Source organism: Myodes glareolus, chromosome 11, assembly GCF_982192425.1.
Source record: "Myodes glareolus chromosome 11, mMyoGla1.1, whole genome shotgun sequence".
NCBI lineage: Eukaryota > Metazoa > Chordata > Mammalia > Rodentia > Cricetidae > Myodes > Myodes glareolus.
Window position 1 is genome coordinate 24,550,061 of NC_142036.1, and position 21,072 is coordinate 24,571,132.

General features: G+C 52.0%; 1 protein-coding gene across 2 annotated transcripts in view; it reads left to right on the forward strand.

The window, feature by feature from the left end:
* Positions 1 to 21,072, forward strand: part of Itpk1 (inositol-tetrakisphosphate 1-kinase) — a 134,298-nt gene that overhangs the window by 20,768 nt on the left and 92,458 nt on the right. For both annotated transcript variants that reach the window (XM_085697854.2, XM_085697855.2), the window contains exon 2: positions 12,847 to 12,871. In XM_085697854.2, coding sequence (XP_085553980.1) covers positions 12,847 to 12,871 — 25 coding nt within the window. The remainder of the gene's footprint in view (positions 1 to 12,846; positions 12,872 to 21,072) is intronic.

Here is a 21,072-nt window from a genome sequence, read left to right on the forward strand (position 1 = left end):
CTGGCCCTGGGGCTGCCCCAGACTCCCTAGTTGGCCCATGTTAGTTTCCGGGCAGGTGACGATGGTGGGGATGTAGTTTAATATTGGTTTTCTTTCTTTCTTCTCGAGTTGCTTGACCATCTCAGATCCTAACTTGCTCCCCTCCCCCAGGGGACTGTCCTCAGAGAGTTAGCCCTCTCCTACACAATTGAGGAAGTAAGGCTTCTCAGAGGAGTTGAGTGACCTCTGTTGGCCCCTAACTCCCATCCCACCCCATGCAGGGAAGGTGGGCTATCAGGAGTATCCTAAAACAAGGAAAACTTGAGTCTGCTTGGAGCTTAGCTGTTGGGGCAAGTGTTGGAGTGAACCTGTTACACAGTATACTCTCACCCACCACGGTTGTGGTCATTGTGGGACTGGGGCTTTGTCCCGTGAAGAATGGTGCAAGTCCGGAAAGCCCGTTGCCCCTGGAGGGCAGCTGAGAAGACAGCAGTGCCGGGGATGCATGTCACTGCTGTGTGTGGCTCTGGCAGTGAAGTCTAGATGTCGAAGTGGCTGCCGAGATGGACTGAGGTTACTCAGGGTATCGTCCAGGCAGGCTCCTTTAGTACTCAGAGTTCATGAGAGCTGCAGAGTAGCCCCACACCTCCTACATAGTGTCCCCACACCTAACATCCACAGCCCCAGACCTGTGGTCCCACAACTCAGACTTCAGAAGAGGGCCCAGTGCCACGACTGGGAGAATGGGACCACCACTGCCACACTGAGGTCTGTGTGCCCGGTCCGTGCTGAGCCCAGGGTGGCATTTTCCTAGCCTTCAGAACCAGTGTGACGACAGCATGGATTTGGATTTGGTCAGACCTAGGCTGCATCTGTAGCACAAATTCTAGTTGGTTTTAATAATAAAAACCCAGAGTCAGATATAGGAGTTGATGCTGAAGATCAGAGAAGCAGAGAGAGCTAGAGAGTTCTTTTACCTCTACCAAAGCTCAGACCTAAGGGACGATCCTGTCCTCAGATAGCATCTCCAGACTCCATCTGTCTCCACCAAACCTCAGACTGCTATAGACTCCTGTCTCCTCCGCCTTATATTCCTCTCTCTGCCCAGCTATATCACTTCTGTCTCCACCTCCCCAGTGCTGAGATTAAAGGCGTGGGATCCCAAGTGCTGGGATCACCTTTGTGTGAGTTCTGTTTCTCTCTCAGACAGATTCAACTTTGTGCAGCCCAGGGTGGCCTAGAACTCACAGAGATCCCTCTGCCTCTGTCTCCTGAGTCCTGGGATTAAAGGTGCGTGTCACCACTGCCTGGCCTCTAGAGGCTTAGCTCTGTTCTCTGATTGTCCAGCAAGCTTTATTTGTTAAAACACAAACAGAATACCACTATCTGCATCCCTGTTGCTTGTCTGAGCTGATGGCTGCTTAGCCTTCCTGGACTTCACCTTCTGCATTTGAGAACCAGTGACTCCTCTTTTGGACACAGAGTGGGAGGGGCTGGTGGCCCTGAGTGGTCGCTCCTTTATCTGTCAGTCCCCATTCAGCCTCCACCGGAGTCTTGAGCTATCTACCTCTAGCATACCCATTTTTCAGATGGAGAGACTGAGGCATAGAGCACAACCTGGCTGTAGGAGGCAGGTGGTTGGGGAGGCTGGCCTTCTTATGGTCTGGCTGCTGGTAGCATTTAAACCTGTGAGGAAGGGAACAGGAGGAAGAAGGAAGATTGCCAGGTGCTATGTAGGGAAGGCCCTAAGCTGGATGTGTGTTTCTCCTCAACTGGTGCTTTCCCTGGGCCACTGGAAGCACTGGTCTGGGTGCCACCTGGCCCTGGCCGGCTTCATTGGCTCCATTCTTTCTGCCTGCAGGGCGGGGCTTGGGCTGCTGGTGAAACATTTGTTGGGCCGAGGCTGTAATCACTCTGCAAGGACACTTGCAATTATATCTGCATTTGGGAAGCTAATTTTCAAGAGCTTTTTTTTCCTTCCTAATTATGTGCAATCAGCCAACCAGTGCTCTTGGGATCCTCTATCCTTCGGCTGAGAGACACCTGCTTTTCTCTTCCTGCCTTCCCTTCCAGCTCTGGGCTGCCAGGACACCACAGAGATGGGAGACACAAGTAGGAAGGAGAATGGGGCCAGCTCTGGCGTGGCTCCAGGCTGGAGGCTGCTCTCTGTCTTCCCCCGTAGGCGGAAGCTGATGGCGGAGCAGCTGATGGCAGGTGACTTCTCAGTTTGGATACTGGGCATCAAGTGACAGCAAACCCAGTTCAAATGAGTTTAAGGCAGAAGGCGAATTCCTGGATTCATGCAGTCTAGCCATAAAAGGACTGGCTCCTAAGGCCTCAAACTGTTGCTTCTGTCCTTCCCTACTGGGGCTTGGCCACTAGGGATCTTTTCTTAGGTCCAGACTCTGCTACCACCAGCTCTTTCCTTTTGCTCCACCGCTGATCCTCCTGGTTTTGGAAGCTGGTGCAGCCCCGCTCCAGTCTCTCCTGGTCCTACCCTATCAGGACTTGCATGTTCACCTGCTGTGTTCACTGTTAGGTTCTATTGGTGAAACTGCATGACACCTGGTCAGTCTTCAGAAGCACGGAAAATGTGAATGGTTGAATGAGACAATTTCTTAGTAGAGGGGGCTGAAGGGAAAGCCAACAATCATCCGGAGGACTTTATTTTGAGAAATCGAAGCTATTGATCTGTTGTGAATTAGCCCCATGGCTCCCTCTTGAGCTGCCTTCTGACATCTGGGGTCATTCTTGACACCCACCGGCTTCCTGAGTGGGTTGCAAGACACAGCTGACCGTTGCGTGGTCCTTAATGGTAGAGGTAGGTCTGAAGCAGGTCTGATGGCCTCAGTAGGCTCCTGGGCTCCATAGTAGCCCCACTCCTGCACCCTTTGAGGGGTCCTTCCTGGGACAGGATTTAGCAGTCGATAGAAAAGGGGTGTGTCTGCCGTTGGAGTAAAATGTAGGCAGGTGGTCAGTGTGTGTGGGAACTGGCCTGTAGGTAGGGCACAGCAGACAGGGTGTGGACTGTGGGTAGGGAGGTGACATCTGTTAGGGGCCTCAGTGCCAGGTGGTAAGAGAAGCTGCATGAAGGCATGATGGGGCAGGACAGCGAGGTGAGTCATGCTTCTGAAGTGGAAGGTCGTTGGCAGGAGGTGGACATGTGGGGCAGCAGGAAGACCATCTAGAGACCTAGTCTGCTGGCCCACAGGACACAGGTGTGTGCCTTTTGCATATGTTACTCCCGATGCCTGGCAGGCATTCCTCCCTCTCCTTTCTTTACTTCTGCTTGGAGTAAGATATGCCTGTTCTTGCCATTTCTTCTGCACAGGGCCCTGGCTCTTGGCATTGCTGTGTTGGCTGCTGTGACCCCCGTGTCAGGCTTGAGGGGTTATGGCAGATGTTTGGGGCCATGACTCCCAGCTGCAGAGCCTGGCAGGGCATGAGCACTGGGAAGGAGGGAGGTGGGGGGCATGTGCCCGCCTGCTGCGAGCTGGCTCTGGAGCGTGACTCTGGGCAGCGGGGTCCTCTGAGGCCTCCGTGTCAGTCTCACCTCTTTAGCGGCCTTCCCATCCCTGCCACAGTCGTGCAATGCAACTGCACCCCTCATTTTTCTCTCATTAGCAGATGCAGAAGCCTTTGGAGGTTGGGTGGTATTCGCTAGATTTCTTTTTTCTTTTTCGAGACACGGTTTCTCTCTGTAACCATTTTAACTGTTCTGGAACTCGCTCTTGTAGACCAGGCTGGCCTCGAAGTCACAGAAATCCACCTGACTCTGCCTCCCGAGTGCTGGGATTTAAGGCGTGCACCATCACCGCTCAGCCTATTCTGTAGATTTTTTTTTTTTTTTTTTTTTTTTTGGTTTTTCGAGACAGGGTTTCTCTGTGGTTTTGGAGCCCGTCCTGGAACTAGCTCTTGTAGACCAGGCTGGCCTCGAACTCACCTAGATCCGCCTGCCTCTGTCTCCCGAGTGCTGGGATTAAAGGTGTGCGCCACCACTGCCCAGCCTATTCTGTAGATTTTTGTTGTGTCTTTTTTCCCATGCACCAGTCTCCTCTCCTGACTGTAGGTATCTAGAACCTGCTTGCTTGGATTCCTCTCTGCACAGGACACTCACCTCTTACCAGACAGTCTTTTGCTCTGAGAGCCAACCACCTCTTTTGTGGCTTAGTAGACATCTGCTTTCTCATCCACTTTGTTTCTTTGAAGTTTCCTTTTGCTTGGAAAGTCAGCCCTATGTTGAGGGACAACCAAGGGGACCCAGGGTTATCCTAATTCTGGACCTTGGATGCTGCAGGGCACATCCAGGCTATATACTCCCGGATGTTTGAGGCCGGTCACACCTTAGGGAGTGTCTTCTGTGCCCTTGATAGCCTCAGTCAGGGCTATTCCTCAGGTGTGGGGGACTCTACCCCTTGTGAATCCAGGCTCCAAGAGAGGATTTTAGCCAGGTTTGGGGCAGGGATGGGCTGAGGGACCAGAGCCAGCTCTGTCCAGAATGCTTCTTCTCCCAAATGTCCCAGAGGTCTCCTAGCAGGCCTGAGCCCCATACTGCCAGGTATACAGCCCCATACAGACCATGGTACATGACTGAGTTTGAGAGACAGTGCTGAATTTGGACCACGGCTTTGCTCTCTGCTTGCTCCCAGCCTTGGGGAAGCGTGCTAACGACGCTGAACTTGGCACTTGAGTGTGTGTCGGTCCCATGCAGCGGGGAGGCTATGGGAGTGGTCAGTGTATGAGCAACGCCTGGTACTCACAGGCACCTCCAGCTTCACCTCATCATCATCCCCCCTCCCCGTCCCTTCTCTCCTGTGGTTTCAGGGAGCAGGCTGAGTGGGGATGAGCCACCTCAGGTACTGCAGGTGTTGGCCTAGCATTTGGTTCATGCCCAGGCCTTCATGCCCAGTTTCCTCTGGAAACTGGAGAGTCTCAGACAGCAGATCAGGTTACTACTTTTTGAGTTGAGGTGCTTCGTGCATTTGGGATGGAGACTGGGGCCAGGTCCCTACACCCCCAGGCCTATAAATGGAGAAGCCTGACTGGCCCCTGCAGGGCTCTGGTATGCCTGGTGCCAGCACAGTTTTAGGTTCCAAATGGCTCCACGTTCAGAGAATCTGTTACTGCACACAGCGCTTGGCAGAGTCCAGGGTGGGACCTGCCTCAGAGCCAGGAGTTGGGTGTGACTGGCCTGGGCATCTTTCCTTGACCTCAGTATGACCCTGGAGTCAGGATTGTCAACCTTCTTCCCAATTCATAGCCCAGGTCTGAGGCCTGGGTTCTTAGGTCTCCAGGGTCCCCTTTCCAGGCCTGCTGGTCTTGTCAGGGACCCTGGAAATGCTCATTGACCCCGTGGGCACCATGTGAACCTGATTGCCGGTTTCCCCTTCCCTTGGCCATATAGATTCCCTTTGAATTTCTGGGCAGGTTTTCCTCTGTCTTTCCACCCTGGGCGCTTCAAGGAAGTGTCTGGGTCTCATAGGATGGCAAAGCTGCTGAATGAAGAAACCTTGGTGCTGTAGCTGATACAAGGTGCCTAGCAGAGGTGGCCATGCCCTCCTGTTCAGAGGGCACGGTGTCATCATGGGGGTGGGGGCAAGGGGATCCTGAGGCGGGGAAATTGCCCTGGATTAGCTGGGTGAACCCAGGGCAGTGACCAAGGTCCTGATAAGAGAAAGAAGGAGTGCCAAAGAGAGGAGATGAGGCAGTACAGTGGAGGCCAGTCAGTGATGTGGCTGGGAGCCAAAGAGTGTGACAGTTTCCAGAACCGGAGAGGACAGGCCAGGGTCGAGTCCTCCCATCCTGGGAAGGGAGAACAGGCTGACCCCCATCATGGAAGGTTCCATGTGTTCCATTATTTGCTGTGTGGATGGAGTGCTGTGCGTATCCACACTGCCCATCTCAGGCTCTGGGGTGACACTGCAGGCCCAGCAAGCAGTTTCGGGTCAAGGTCACAGCTCTCTGTTGCCACCAGGCAGGTATCGGAGCTAGGCTTCTTGGCTCTCTACCGTACCACAGACCAGTGCTCCTTGGGATTTGCCATCCCGAAGTGCCTGAGGTTTGGCAGTATTTAGGCAATTCTCTGAGATGGGGACAGGGCCAGCTCTGGTCCTTGCTTTGATGTAAACCCTCAAGTGCTTCCTGCTGGTGAGGCTGGTGAGGACGTTGGCTCAGCTTGGGCCCCCACGGCACACAGCAGCTCATGGTTTGTACTCCCTCACCTTTCACGTGGCTGTTAGCATCCTTTGGTAAGGCCTGTGGCTTAGGTGTTCCTCTGGGCCAGGGTTCCACAGAGAAACATGACAGAGACAGTTGGTGAGGAAAATCTGTGTCCAAGAGAAGCCCCTTTCCCCAGTGTCTGTGGCTTCAGGATCCCCTCTGGTGGTCCCTGAGACTAGGAGCCAGGTTGAGGGGTGTGTGGTTGCTCAGGAGGCAGTTTGGTTATGGGTGCGCAGCCTTTCTGAGTGTCAGTGCCTTGCATGCATGCTACATACATGCTGTATGCATGCTATATCCAAGCAGCACTGCTGTGTAACAGCACAGCATGTGTACCCTAAAGGCTGCTGTGGACTGTGGAGAGCCAACGTGGAGAGCCGACGTCTCCCTTTAGAGCCCCTGCAGCTTGCCTTGCTCTCCAGGCCGAGACCAGGCCGAGACTCTTGCATTCTTGGGACTTAGAATTCTGCATCCAGGGAGCAGGTTCATTGCAAGCCTCAGTAAGGTCGGCTGGTAGCCAGGTTAGAGGAGGCCTGTGGGTAGCTCTTCTTAGAGCCTGTCCCTCCCACTTGAGGGCCCAAAAGATTTTAATTAGATTTTCTTTACTCTAAAGAGCGGAGGTGTGTCAGAACTTTAAAGGGTCAGGTCTGATACCTTCGTGGCTCACCCCAGCCCCATTCTGATTCTGCTCTGGAAACTGAAGGGTGAGTTACACGGGCACTGTAGCCCCAGATGCCTGCTTTTCCTGAACGGGCAATAAGGGTGAGTCACTTGCTCTGCCAGTGTGGGTTCACCAGGAAGAGACACTTCCGGGGCCCTGGCTTGTTCAAGGTCCGAGGGGTTGATGAGTCAGGTTGCTTGTCTGTACTGAGAGAAAACAACACCTGGGCCTGCCTGCCTCCCTTGGGTGGGGCACCTAGTGTGGGCAGGGTCTTCAGGATGCTAACTTTCCAACTAAGGGAAGGAGCCCTCCTACCCCCCATCCCATAAATAAAAACGGACATATGGCAGGTTTCAGCTTATCTGGTTTGTCTCTGGTGCTGTCCAAACAATTCATATGTTTGTACTGGCTTTAAAATTCTGTTCATATGTTGTCTTTATATCGGGCCATTTCAGTTCCTGGCACTGTTAATAGGAGGAAAATCCAAATCACAGAGCAGTCGGCAAGGAAACGGGGATTCCAGGGAGGGAACAGGCAGGCAGGTGGCTCCAGGCTGAGCCTGGTACTGTAAGTCTGGGAAGTGGGTGCTCAAGCAGCCTCGAACCTGCTGGGCAGGGGCTGTGGGTGTGGAAGGCCTCTGGGTCCAGGGCCTCACTGCCCGCAGCCATTGAGCCACTGGTAGCGTCCGCTTGCACCGTGGCTGACGAGCAGCTGTGAGAAGCCAGATATGGGCGAGGCTGGGGGCCTTAGAGAAGGGGCCCTCTGGGGAGGAGGTGAGAGAAGGATCTGGTGTTACTGGCTGCTCAGAACCTGGCAGGCTGTATTCTCGCATGCGCGTGACCAGGACTTAAATTAAAATTCGGGGGCATGGAGATAGGGTATACCCCTGCTCCCTGAAGAGCAGGTGTCAGTCAGGACAGGCTAGGTCAGGCTGTAGGGATGGACGTTCAAAAGGGCAGAACTGTCAAAGGCCTAGCTCAAACTCGTACAGAGTCCACTGTGGGTATGCCTACTCCATGTTTGCTCTGTGGTGGTTCAGTACTATGTCCCTTAAGCCACTGTGGTCACTCTAGAAGTGTGGTTACTTTAGACCAGGTAATTCTGTCCTGTCCATTGCAGAGCCCTGTCCTCCAGACGTCTGGGACATACTCCCAGTTGGCAGCGTCCCCTGCTCTCATGGATGGGGTTGGGGGAGTGAAATCTCTTCAGCTGCGGCCGGTCTCAGAGTCATAGTCCTCATGCCTCGGCCTTCCAAATACTGGCTGCGGGTCCTCCTGATAATTAGCCTCTTTCCAGACTGGGACCGTCTTACCCTTTGTGTCCTCAGGTCAGGAGGACTAGTTGGAGGGTCTGGTAGTCACAATGGAATGCCGCTTCCTGAAGTGCATGCCAATTCAGTTCATGTTGCATTAGCCAAGGCAAGTACTGTGGGCATGGCTGAGCAAGATGGGCATGAGGGATAGGCCGTTGTGGCACTTAGGCATCCAAGAGAGAGGGCTACTGCTGTGGCCGGTCACCATCCTGAACCTAGAGCTGTTCCTCTCCAGAGGAGGGGCCATCCTTCCTCTCTGCTAGCCGTTAATTCCTATCCCTTCAGGGTGCCCTCTCCCTGGAGTTCTGGGGAGGGGCCCTCCGTCATTGGTGTTCAGCCGGAAGCAAGATTATGATTTTGAGTAGACCTCTGCCCCAAACTTACCAGAGCAGATTTTATCAAGAAAACGAAAATTGCCCCTAGGCACAGGGGCAATAACACTTAAATTATTAAACTTTAACTCTTATTGTTCCTTTTCCGGTATTGTTGAAAGTAATAAATTTGCCCACGACAAAAATTGAGGACGTGGCTCTAGGTCATCCACTGCTGTGTCGTTGTGGTCCCCCTTCCCCCCACTGAACTCTGTAGCCTGGGCCCCTCTGGCCTGCCTTCTGAGGACTCAGATGTTGACGCTGTTTTACAATCTCAGTGTCTAATGTGACCATCGTGTGAAGGATGGGACGTTCCATCTGCCCGCTGTCAAGGATGCAGTGAAGGAGAAGTCTGCCTCCTCTCTAGCCCCTCCTCCCAGCTGCCCTTGTCCTTGACCCGAAGCCTCACTGAGATCATTTTCTTGTGGCACTTTGGAGTCATATTGTGTGCACAAGTACCCGTTCTCCTGGTCAGTGCTCTCCACAGAGCTGTGTGAGGCACAGGGGTCTCTGCCCCCAAGGCTCTCCTGTGGCCTTGGAGTTGTCCCTTCACGGTCCTGCCTGCCTGGTCCTCTGTGCTGCCTTGTGCTGTTTCTTCAGTGGCACTTGGCTTCTCGGTGGTGTGTCTCCTTTCACGTAGTCGGCTCTGATTTGCACTCACGGGCAGTTTGACAGCTGGCGTCCCGGAGCCCGCAGCATTCATGCCTGTGTCTGGGTGATGCGGTGGGATGGAGGAGTCACTCCACATGCCAGATCCCTAGTTTCTCTCCCCTCCCCTCCCCTGACTTTCATAGTCCTCTCTTCTCCCGCTCTTTGGGGTCCTGATTTCCTTCTGAACTTTCTGGTTGCAGCAGGATTTCAGAGGCTACACTTTGGGACTCCCTGTTGAAGAATTGAATCGAGCCCGACAGGTTATTTCCCTTGAGGTGAAAGTAGTGGAAGAAATGGTTTCTGCGAACCTCCCTGCCCCCGCCTCTTCCCTAGTCCACAGAGGGCTTAGGGGCTCAGATCTGTTGCCCAGAAGATGAAGGTTTTTCTTGCCTTCCGGGGGTCATGTCCAGTTGTGTCGTGCCAGTCTGGGAACCTTCCCAGAGCCTCTGAGCATCATCCTGCTCCAACTTCAATTAAAGGGGTAATCCGGCCCCCCCTTGTGGGTCTGCATGTTGCCAGTGAACAGTGAAGGGCATGTGGGGTGTGTGTGTGTGTGTGTGTCTGTCTGTCTGTCTGTCTGTCTGTCTGTCCTGAGGAGACACTCTAGCAGTCCCCAAGTCTCCATTTGTCTTCCCTCTTCTTTTTTTTGTTCTCCTTCCTTAGCCCTGAGCTGGATGGCCTGCTGGGGCTCTTAGGGGAGATTGGCCCCTTTGTAAGATTTCACTCAGCCAGATGTTCTCAGTTGCTTTCTTGTGGTGTGCATCCCATATGTTTTAGAGTTAGAGACCTTCCCATCTCTTTTAAAGGATTGGGGTGATGTAAAATGAGGCCCGATGGGAAGTGACTACAGATGTCTTAGCAGGTAAGAACCACATGTTGAGATCCTCTGGATATGAGCAGATTTCCCCATGGGAATCTTGACCATAGGGAGGCTAAGGCCATGGAGAAACTGGCCGTGCCAGGTGTAGGTGATGTGGGCCCATGTCGTCTGCTTTTCCCGTCAGGTCCATGTTTTGTTGAGATTTGAGAGTCCTCCTTGAGCAGCCTTAGGCTGTGTGGCCTGGGCCAGGTTCCCTCGCTCAGGACAGTAGCTGTAGTTTTCTTCTCTCTCCAGTTGTTCTAGAATGATCTGGGAAGGAGACATGCGGGTGATCCAGGTTCTCAGATGGCTGCGCCTCCTCCTGATGTGGTGTGTCCCTTTGCTGTGGGCACGGGTAGCCTTGAGGCCTTGCTGCCATGTATCTGGCCTGTGCCTTGTGCGGTCATGGGAGCAGGTGATGTTGGCTCTCATTCCTTCAGCAAATACAGGGAGATGGAATGAGCTGAGAATTCCCAGTGGTATCAACCATAGCATTCTCTCATTGGGTTCTTTGGGGCCGGGTTCTGTTGGAACGTAGGGCTGAAGGGAAGGTTAGCCACATGTTTCCTCTGGCTGACCCAGATGGTTACAGTGATCCTCAGCCCTGCCGTCTGCTGGTTCCTCAGTTGGACCTGAGGAAGCATTCACTAAGCAACTGGCGAACACGTAAGAAGTGAGGACGATGGCCTCAACGAGGGAGATCCTTCCTGCTTCCTGAGGCTGCAAATACCCAGGCTGGCTGTGGCATTTATTGTGCCCTCTGAGTGTTGTGCCAGGGCTGGGAGCTAAGCTACTTTTCCATATTTATAGCTCTACTGGACAGCAGCCCTTTATGGGTAGCTGTTGGCGGGTGGGCACCAGAACTTGGCCAGGGACACTGTTTTTAATTTTACTCAGTCTCTGTTTCAAGGAGCCTAGGTGAGTGAACTGTAGGTCCCCAGTCTTGCCTGGACCCCAGCCTTCTCTGAGCCCTTTCCTTGGTAACATACACACATGGACCGCTTCAGTTCCTGCGGGCCTGGTTTGACTCTTTCTTCCTCAGCGACAGCAGGGGCTAAGGGCTGGAAGAACGGGGATCCAGGTTCCTGGGTATGTTGTGTGAGTCTGAGGGGGAGGACCCGCGTGAGCTGAGTCCTGAAGGTCGAGGATGGCAAGTGCACACTTTGGAGAGGGATAAGACAGCCCTGTGCACTGTACACTAGGGGCTTGCAGTAGGAAATGCCAGGCAGGTCGATGAAGGAAGGTGGATAGCCAGCAGGGAGCCTTAGTGTGGCATGCTCTGGAAAGACGTTCACATAACCCATGAGCTCTGATGGCGTGAGTGAGACGAGTGTGATGGATAGTTGGCCGTGGGACTGTGCGGGAAGCTGGTGGAGAAAGATGGAGGATGCAAAGCCCAGGCTAATTCCACGGTGAGAGAAAACATATTTGTCTTCCTGAGTCTGGCTTATTTCATTTAGCACAGTGATCCTTAGTTCCATTCGCTTCCCTGCAAACGCCATAGTCGCTTCCCTCTTTCCAGCAGCATAAAATTCCACTGATGTGTTTCTTCACGCGTTCCTCTATGGGCAGAGCTGCAGTCTGGTCCCATATCCTGCCTTGTGTGTGAATGCGCAGCAGTAAACGTGGACACGCGGGAATGTCTGTGGTGTGCTGACAGAACTGAGGGATGGATGAGGGGAGGAAGAGGGAAAGTGCAGTCTCCATTTACAGGATAGTGAGGGCAGTCGGATGTGTGTGACATGGAAACAGGAAGATGGGGAGGAAGGTGACCAGCAAGGGACCGCCATGAAGAAGGAATAAGAACTAAGGATAATGACGTATATGTATTAAATGTCCTAGTGAAGCCCGTTTCTTTGCATGTTAAGAATTAATAATAAACCAGGCGACAGTGTTGCACGCCTTGAATCCCGGTTCTTGGGAGGCAGAGGCAGGCAGATCTCTGTGTTTGAGACCAGCCCGGTCTTTTGAATGAATTCTCGGACAGGCTCCAGAGCTACGCAGAGATACCCTGTCTCGAAAAACTAAAAAATGGAAAAATAGTGGCAGGTATGATGGTGCACGCCTTCAATTCCAGCACTTGGGAGGCAGAGGCAGGTGGATTGCTGTGAGTTAAAGACCAGTTTGGTCTCCATAGCAAGTTCTAGAGCTGCGCAGTGAGTTTCTGTCTGAAAAACAAAACAAACTCAAACTGAGAAAAGTCTTGTAGTTTTGTCAGGTAGCGTAAGCACCCTTCCCCCAAACCCAAATACCTCCCCCAACAAGTTCAGGGTGAGGGGGATATGGGTCCGCTAGAGGCCAAGGATGGTAGGAAGGGCTAGACGTGGCCAGGAGTGGAGAAACGCAAGTAGAAAGGGGACTAGCTGGTGCTGTAGGCAGACCTGTGGCCCAGACCAAGGCGTTTGGATCAAGTTTTGGGGGTCTACCTGTGATAGTTGAGGCAAACAGGGGAGTCTTGGGGCTGTCCAGGCCAGAGGTCTTACTGCTGAAGACTCAGCCCAGCTCAGAGTTGGAGGGCTCGGGAGGCTGATAGTTGTTGTCAGCTCTCCAGGACTCCAGCCCAGTTTCCCTGGGTATCAGCTGTCTCTTCTAGGTTGTGAAGGGAACTGGGGGCTCAGGGCTCAGTAACCTTGCCTTCAAAAGGAGGTCCTTCTAAGGCTGCTGGCCGGAGAGGCCTGAGCGTTGCGTGCGCTGCTGTCTCGGTCAGTGCTGCTCTCAGCTGGCTGTGGGGTGGTCTGGTGAGGATGCTTCTGCTGACCGGCCGCAGTAACACCTGTCTTCTTTGTTTTCTCCACAGGAAGCGAGGGATAGAGGTCGTGCAGGTGAGTACAGATGGCATCTCCACGTTTCTGTGTGGTGACCTCAGCACGCCTAATTTGTCTTCGTGAGAGTTTGGGTGGTCGTCAGCTTTTTATGGGTGCCTGGATTGTGACATCCTGTGGAGATCTGACATAGCTTCTCTCCCCAACTGGGTCCAGACTCAGACTGGTGGCTGCTGGCGTTTGGAGAGTTTACAGTGTGTGAGGAATAGGCAGGGCCGGGAGTCCTGGGGATCATGGCACTTGGATTGGTGTTAGGAAGGGTGAGGGGACAGTAATGACTGGCTGTATGTCCTGCCATCCTGTCCTCTGTGCTCAGTCTTGGGCTCCTTGGCTGGAGAAGGAGGAAGGATGGATAGGGGGAGAATGAGCAATAAGAAGGAGAAAGGAAGAATCAAAGGAGGGGGAAGGGAAAGAGGGTACGGACAAATGAAGGAGGGCCAGAGAAGAAAGAATGAATGGATGGCCCTGAGGTGACTATCCAGGCACCACCGCAGCCTCTTCAGGAAGGTCGGCAGGTTCGATCTGCCTGAAAGCTTGGGCATGGGATTACCTGCTGATATTCTGGTAAAAGACCTTGGCCCCCTGGGACTGGAGAGGTGGCTCAGAGGTTAAGAGCACCGACTGCTCTCCCAGAGGACCTGGGTTCGATTCTCAGCACCCACATGGCAGCTCACAGCTGTCTGAAGATCCAGTTGCAGGGGATCTGACACCTTCACACAATGCACATAAAATAAAAAGTTAAATAAAAAAAAAAAACAACCATAAAAAAAAAGACCTTAGCCCTTATGGTCGTGTCTTTCCAGGGATGGTGAAGTGGTGTTTACCTCCATGTAAGCCCCAAAATATAGACCCACAGTGAAGGGCAGGTTATGACAGGTGCACCAAAGCGGTGCCTGGTTCCCTGTATCGCCTTCACCATCCCTGCCCAAGATGAACCTGACTGTCCTGGTTCTAAGCTGTCCGCCCTTCCATTTGTATTGATAGCTATATCTGCCTGCCCTGCAGAGAGCAAGTCACCCAGGATGGGGACCAGACCAAGGCTGATGGCAGACATCTAAAGGAAGTTTCTAGAAAGCCTGCTGAAGAGCCCTTGTTTGTTCAATTTCAGGAGGCCCCTGCCCAGCAGCTGTAGGAAAGGGTTTCCCAGACAGGCCCTTCCCTGGCATGCCTGCCATCTCTATATGGCTGTGGGTGGAGCAGGAACCTGGAGCCATGATTTAACGTGTGCCAAGCAAAAGGGCTCTGAAAGCTTTCAAGATGTGTCTGTTGTCCATTTGGATGATGATTTGAGGGGAGGAGTGGTGGCTGGGGACAGAGTGAAGCTAAACAGGGTGCTTTCTACCCTGGCCTCTAAAAGTCCATGGCGAAGCCTCTCCCTGCACCTCCTCCTGGCATCCCGGAGAGTTGCGAGAACTCTGAAACACGAACACACCGAGGGAGACTCTGCAAGAAGCTGGAAGCCAAATACCTTGGCTGGGTTTCCCCTAATCAGCTGGGCTTTTGTGCACCACATCCCAGTGTGAGGTAGGCAGGGTGCCAGTCATTGGGTTAGGTGAGAGTGAGTTAGAGGATTAGGGGGACCATGCCCCAGCCCCCTCAGCATCCATCTCCTTGTCAGGTCCTGATTATATGGGAGGAGGAATCTCTTTGTAGCGATGAAGAAACTGAGGCTCATGATGTTGTAGCCTTTGGAGAGGTCAGCTGTTTGGTTGTGAAGTGAGGCTGAGGTTTGTTTGGGTAGCCTGTTTGCTCTGTGACCATCTTTCCGTGTTAGTGCATGATCGGTTTACAAAGCTACTGCCCTCCTGGTGTTGCTGGTCTTTCGCTATTGTCTAGATGGATATAGGACTTGGGTTCAGTACCTAAGCATGAGGAACCTGGGGCAAGATCCTGCCTGTTTATCCAGGTCCCGGAAGTCATTTCTCTTCCTGTTATCTCTTGGCAACTGCAGCAGCGTCAGTGATGGACATTTATGGGGACTGTGGTGTACCCAGGAAGTGGCCCTTTGTTCTAAAGGAGCTTTGGTGTGTAACCTTTCCCGGGCACGGGTGTGCGCATGTAGTGTGCTGCAGTGAAAACTAGCAGATTCCCTCTTTTTCCTCAACTACTCCTGCCAGGGAAGCGTCTCTGGAGATGAGGAGCAAGGTGGCCTGGGCTCAGGTTCTGGCTGTGTGATGAGCCTGTCAGTGCACACAACGGGGCAGTCGGCAGACCTGACCCAGGATCGTGGAGGACTGAGTCAGGTCCAGGTGATGAGACTGGCACTGGGCCTGGCAGGCAGAGGCTGATGACCTGCAGAGCTGTACCCAGTGTGGGACCACAGGACACAGCCCTCTGTCATCAAGGGAGGCCGCTGGCCGTTGTAACCCCTGGAGGTAATGACTGGAGGTAGATCCATGGTGCTGGTAACAAAAGCGAAAGAGGACCCGGTGGAGTTGGCTACTGGCTGGCTCATGGGTGATGAATTTGATGATTCATCTCCGCTCCCCTTGAGTTTTAACACTTGCTCCTATAAGAACTGAAAACTGGAGATAGAGTGAAAACTCTAGCAGTTGGGAAGACTCATTTGTGGTTGCGGGAAATGACTTGTTAAAAAGTCCCATTCATCTCAAAGTTGCATGTCTAATAAAGTTTTCTTTTTATGCATATTATTTGTTTTGAGCGTATGTTGGTCATGTTGATCAATTATATCTTAATAACCGACAATGATTTAGTTCGGAGGAAACTTGTGATGTATGTGAGAGCTTTATGACCATACAGGAAGCCTTTGGAGGGGAAACAATTATGTACATAGCTCAGCAGTGTAGTAGAAAAATAAGTGAGAAGCTTTCCGTATAAAATACCCTGACAGTTTAACCATCTCCAAGGGAAGAAGATTGGAAATTAGTCTTAGAAGAAAAAAGAGCAGTGTTTGGTTTCGAGCTGTCTGAGAAGGCCCCGATTATATAACCTGAAAATAGATGATGGTGGATTGCAGATCACCAGGGTATTTAGACCACGTTGGACCATTTAAGAGAGAAATGGTAACAGTTTTATTTTCTAATGTTAATATTTACATCGTGGTGGATATGACATCCTCTGCAAGTATTTAAACTTATGGGACATTTCAGATGTCAGCTTGAAAACGTGCCGACGGAGACAGTCTTAAACATTAATTTTGGGGTTTGGTTTGAAGGCTGTTTACATCTCAGAACCAGGTACTTCCTCAGACAGGGATGGCGACAGGCCATCGAGAGGCTCTGCAGGTCCTCCCAGGGGAACTGGTGAGCTGTCCTTGGCTGCCTGGCCTCTCCTGGTCTGATTTACTGTAAGTTCTGCCACTCTCTGTTCAACTTAGCTCAGAGCTCAGGAGGGGGAGGAGGCTGCCTGTGTGCCCGATGTGGGTCTCCCAGGAGGGACAGGAACCTGCTGTGTGTTAGTGCGAGGCACTGGACAGGACCCAAGGGTTGAGGTACAAGGTGAGGACTGAACAGGCATTGCTCTCTATTTGGCAGCCTGGACACCTGTGTGGGCCAGTCTACAGTGGGTGACCAGGGGCCCAGAGGGGCAGAGATATTGGGACCTTCAGCCCATCTGTTCAGTCAGGAAGGCTTCCAGAGAAGGAGCCTGACTGATGAGGGTTAGTTGTAGGCCTGTCTCCATAGGGCCTGTCTGAGAGGCATTGCCCAAGCCCACAGACCCATCAGGACTTGCCTACCCCCTGCCCCAAGTCTGAAAGGTTCTAACATAGTCAGATAGATGCTAAACTGCCAAGTGCTAACTACGGAGTGCGGTGACCACCTTCTTAGAGACAGCCTCTGGGAACAGAGGGTTACTGGATTCAGGGCTGGTCTTGGGCTTCTCTGAGGGCTCATCAGAAACCCTGTGTTTCTTTGGTTCGGTCTGTGGCTAGTTCAGGAGAGGCGCTTTTCTCTGCAGGATTTCATTACCCCCAAGTGGAGAAAGACCAGAGAAGACCCTGCCCAGCCGCAGCTGGTGTGCTGGCAAAGCCCCTGCCCCAACATAAGCCTGGCTTCTACCCCATGGGGGAGAAGGCGAGGTCTGTTAGCCTGGGCTGTTATTTTCAAATGCAAATGAGTAAGCCACAAGTGTGAAAACTACAGTAGCCAATTGTAGATTCCTTCTTCCAAATTCTTGGCAGATCCAGAGGTTGTGAAACCTAGTCTTGGGGCAGCCACTGTTTTCCAGGCTGGCAAGTAAGTTTTCCCCAGCTGGGAGCAGGGCCTCTATCCGAGTCCCTCCTGAGCCATCACCCACTTGAGATACAGTACTTAATTTTTTTTTTCTTTTTTTTCTGTGTCTGGGTGTTTTGCCTGTACCTATGTCTGTGCGCCACATACATACAGTGCCTGCAGAGGCCGGAAGAGGGCATTGGATATCCTGGGACTGGAGTTACAGATGGTTGTGAGCCGCCACGTAGATGCCAGGAACTGAACTGGGGTCTTCTGGAAGAGCAACCAGCCTGCCCCCAAAGCTGGCAGACATCAAGCGTCTAAGGAAAAGCAAGCTGAGTGAGAAGTTGAAATCAGCCGAACTTATAGCTCCGAAGGGGGCCATGTGCTCAGGACTGGAATAGAGCTTTGTGCTGTAGTTCAGGGGTGGGGGTGTAGCATTGGAGTTGAGGGGCAGGCTTTCTGTGCTGGGTTAGGGGCATTGAGGGAATGAAGCAAGGAAGAGGTAGGCGGCAATGGGGAGGCCCTGTAGAGGAGGGGACAACCTCTTGATGAGGAGTGACTGAGGTCTAAGTGTTACGGGACATTACTAGGTTGGCATCGTGGGACACAGAATAGCCTGCATCCAGACTTGGAAGCTGGGAAAGGTGTCTGTTGAGGATTAGTAGTCTAGGGAGGTTGGGCTTTGGGGCCTGAGAGGGTGGGCAAGAGACTGAAGAGAATGGGAGAGTCCAGATCACCGAGGAGCTGGGTGAACTTTGGTGGGGGCAGCATCTGGGCACTGAGGGGCATCGGATGGGAAAGAAGTGCACTGTGATTGAGGAAGGGGGAAGGACTCCCTGGAGGGCACGGACGGGGAGGTTCTCAGTAAAGAGCCAGGTCTCTAGCAGGAACCTGGGGTTACAGCCTGTCAAGGGGAGATACAGGCTGGCTGTAGTTACTATGACAACAAAGGGAGGTAGGCCAGGTGGCAGATGTGGTACCTGAGTGGGTTTGAGAGTGAGGAAGAGTGAGGGGTCCGCCCCCAGGTGTTCTTGTTTCTGGGTTTCAGGACTCCAGGGACTGGAGGAAGGACAGCCAGGGGAGAAACAGCGATGATGACAGGCAGGTGTGCTGAATTCAGGGGACAGAGTTTTCCGATTCAGCAAATGTTTTTGTCATTGTTTTGTTTTGTTTTGTTTGTTTGTTTTTTTTTTTTTTTTTTGAGACAGGGTTTCTCTATGTAGCTCTGGCTGTCCTGGAACTCAGTCTGTACTCCAGGCTGGCCTTGATCTCATAGAGATCTGCCTGCCTCTGCCACCCTAGTGCTGGAACTAAAGGCGTGTGCCACCACTGCCTGGCTCAGCAAATGTTACTCGTAGAATGTTTTTTGCCCAGTTTCAGGTGTATTTTAATAGGTTTATTAAAGGTATAGATTGATCAGCCCAGTTAGGTTTCGTCTGCTATCTCATTCTCTCCAGTGTTCCCAGTGCTGGCCTTGGTGTCCTTGCTAGGCCGTGTTTCCAGATGAAGGGGATGCCGTTCCTTCAGCTCTTCCCTTTTCCCAGTGCTCTGGAGCTCATTTTAGTCTTTCCCCTTAGAGCAGGGAAGAGCCCGTGGGAAGCTTCTAGTCACCCGCATTGTAAGTAGTGACTTTCTGGGGACCACCTGACCACAGCTGACCCTCCGCGGATCAGTACCTCCAAGAATGACCACCACAGGCCTGGGATGTTGGCGTTGAACAAGAAGGTTCATGCGGCCATCAGAGGCCAGTAATGAACAAGGATCTGGTTCTCTGAGGAGGTCTAAGCCTGGACCATATTTTCTGCCAGTGGGATTTCTGGGTGTGGGATTTCAGTTTTCTCCTCTTTAAAAGAGGTCGTTACTTGGCACCCTGACAAGTGCTGGAGGAATATGACTCACTTTACTTCACCTTTGCAGTGAACACGGTGGCCTGTGACAGGACAAATGTGTCTTGGAAGAAGCTGGGCTGCCTCACCAGAGGGAACTTTTGGATTTCTAATTATTAAGAATTTTGGCTTGTCAATTTTTTAAGACAAATTTTATGTGTTTTTTTTTCAGTGAAGGTATGAATTACTTTTTTCTAAATGCAGAAAATTATTTTTACTCTCAGCTACTTATTTGGATATGTTAAGTAACAAATTTATGATCACCAGTATGTTTTTTTTTTTATAATGACACATGGGGTGAAAATGTTGTGTAAATTAATGTCTGTTTGTACCAGGTTTTTCTGTAGCCCTAAAAAAATTTCTTCTTTTGGAAGACCTTTAATAGGAGCACGGTGGAACAAGGGGCAGGCAGATCTCTGTAAGCTTAAGACCAGTCAGGGCTACATAGTGAGACCCTGTCTCCATAAACAAAACAAAACAAAAATCCCGTCTTGGAAGACAGTGTGAGAACATTCTAAAGATGACTGCTGAGTGCTGTTAGCATTTGCCAGGCGGCTTCTGTTCTAGTTGGGGTGTTTGTGTGTGTGTGCATGATTGTGTGTGTGCGTGCATGAGTGTGTGTGTTGCTGAGGATGGATAGCAAATGCCCTGCCACTGAATTACTCACTATGCAATCAACTTTATCTTAGCCCTGCTTTCCCAGGCTTCCTGGAAGGGATGCATACAGTCCTGAGCAGTCCTGAGTGGCTGGCAGACTTTAGCTCTGTCGAACCTTTCTGTTCTCCAGCCTCAGACTCACTGAGTCACCAGGAGAAATCCTTAGTACAGAAAGGTTCTGCTTCCACTGTCCAGATGGGAGAAGGTGGCTAGGGAAGCGGGCTCCCTGTGCCTGCCTTGTCCGCATTCACAGGCATCCGGAACCAAGGTCTTCCTATGCTACACTGAACTGAGCTGGGACTGGGTCTCCACAGGATCTACTTGCCCCTGGTCTGCTGTCAGAACATCCTGATGTCCTTGAATGGAGTGTGGCAAGCAAGTACGTCTCATGAGACTAAAGAGAAGCAAAAGGGAAAATAGAAAGGGATAGAGAGGGCATTTGGAAGAGGCGGAAGCAAAGATATGTTTGGAAGGTGGCCTCCGGTTCTGGGGTGAAGTCACTATTCTAAAGTGCTTCTTGAGATGCCATCCACCATTACTGGCACTGTGGGAGGCTTTGAATGCCCCAGCCCCGCCTGAATCTGTGATCTTGGTGCATCCTGCAGCTGGAGACATTTGGTGCAGAGTGTATGAAGCCACATGGGACTGGGGCACCATTTTGGTGAGCACAGGGGCAGACCTGCTGCTAAAGGAATGGTGTATTGATGTGACAGCTGTCACAGTTGCAGGCAGGAGGCATGCATGCGTGGTCTTACCTCCAAAGAACACCAAGTACCTTGTTTTCCTATTGAGTAGGAAGGCCGCATCTCCATCCCCAGCCCCGCTGCTATTTCTCTGTGTGCCTTCAGAGCTGCTCAGGTATCCTCCTGCCTGCGATTCCTCCCTGCTTCTCCTGCAGATGGAACTGCCTCTTAACTGTCTCCCCAAGTTGATCATCTGTGAAAGCTGCTGGGTCCAGCCTGTGCACTGTGCTTGCAGGATGAGTGAATAGAGAGTAAGGCCGTTGCTTTCCACCAGTGTTTGCCAGTCCTGGTTGGTTAGCAGCAGTTCTAGATTCTTCTCGCACTTCTGAGTAGCGTGTTTATGTTGGATAGATCTCTAGAAGTAACCTTACTGAGTTTGAGGCCTTAAGACCCTAAGGTGTGACGGTGGCACGGCTTGCTTGCATTCTGTGTGCTCCCACCCACAGTGCCTACAGGCTGTGCTTCGGGCCAGTGTCTGCCTCAGTGTCCCTCATGCCTGGGTCTGTACTAGAAGTAGGGCACTAGGCAGCCCAAGGAGGCCCAAGGCAGTTCTAGGATGGCTGTGGTCACCCCCACCCCCAGCATCCTGCCTCTGGGTCATGACCTTGATGGAGCACATGTTTTGTGCTGTGGCATAAAGATCCATGTAAATTTATTCATGTCCTCATATATAGCTCAGATGGGCTTATAAAATTGTCATTTGTGTTTGAAATGAGGAAACAGAAAAGGCAGGTAGTTGC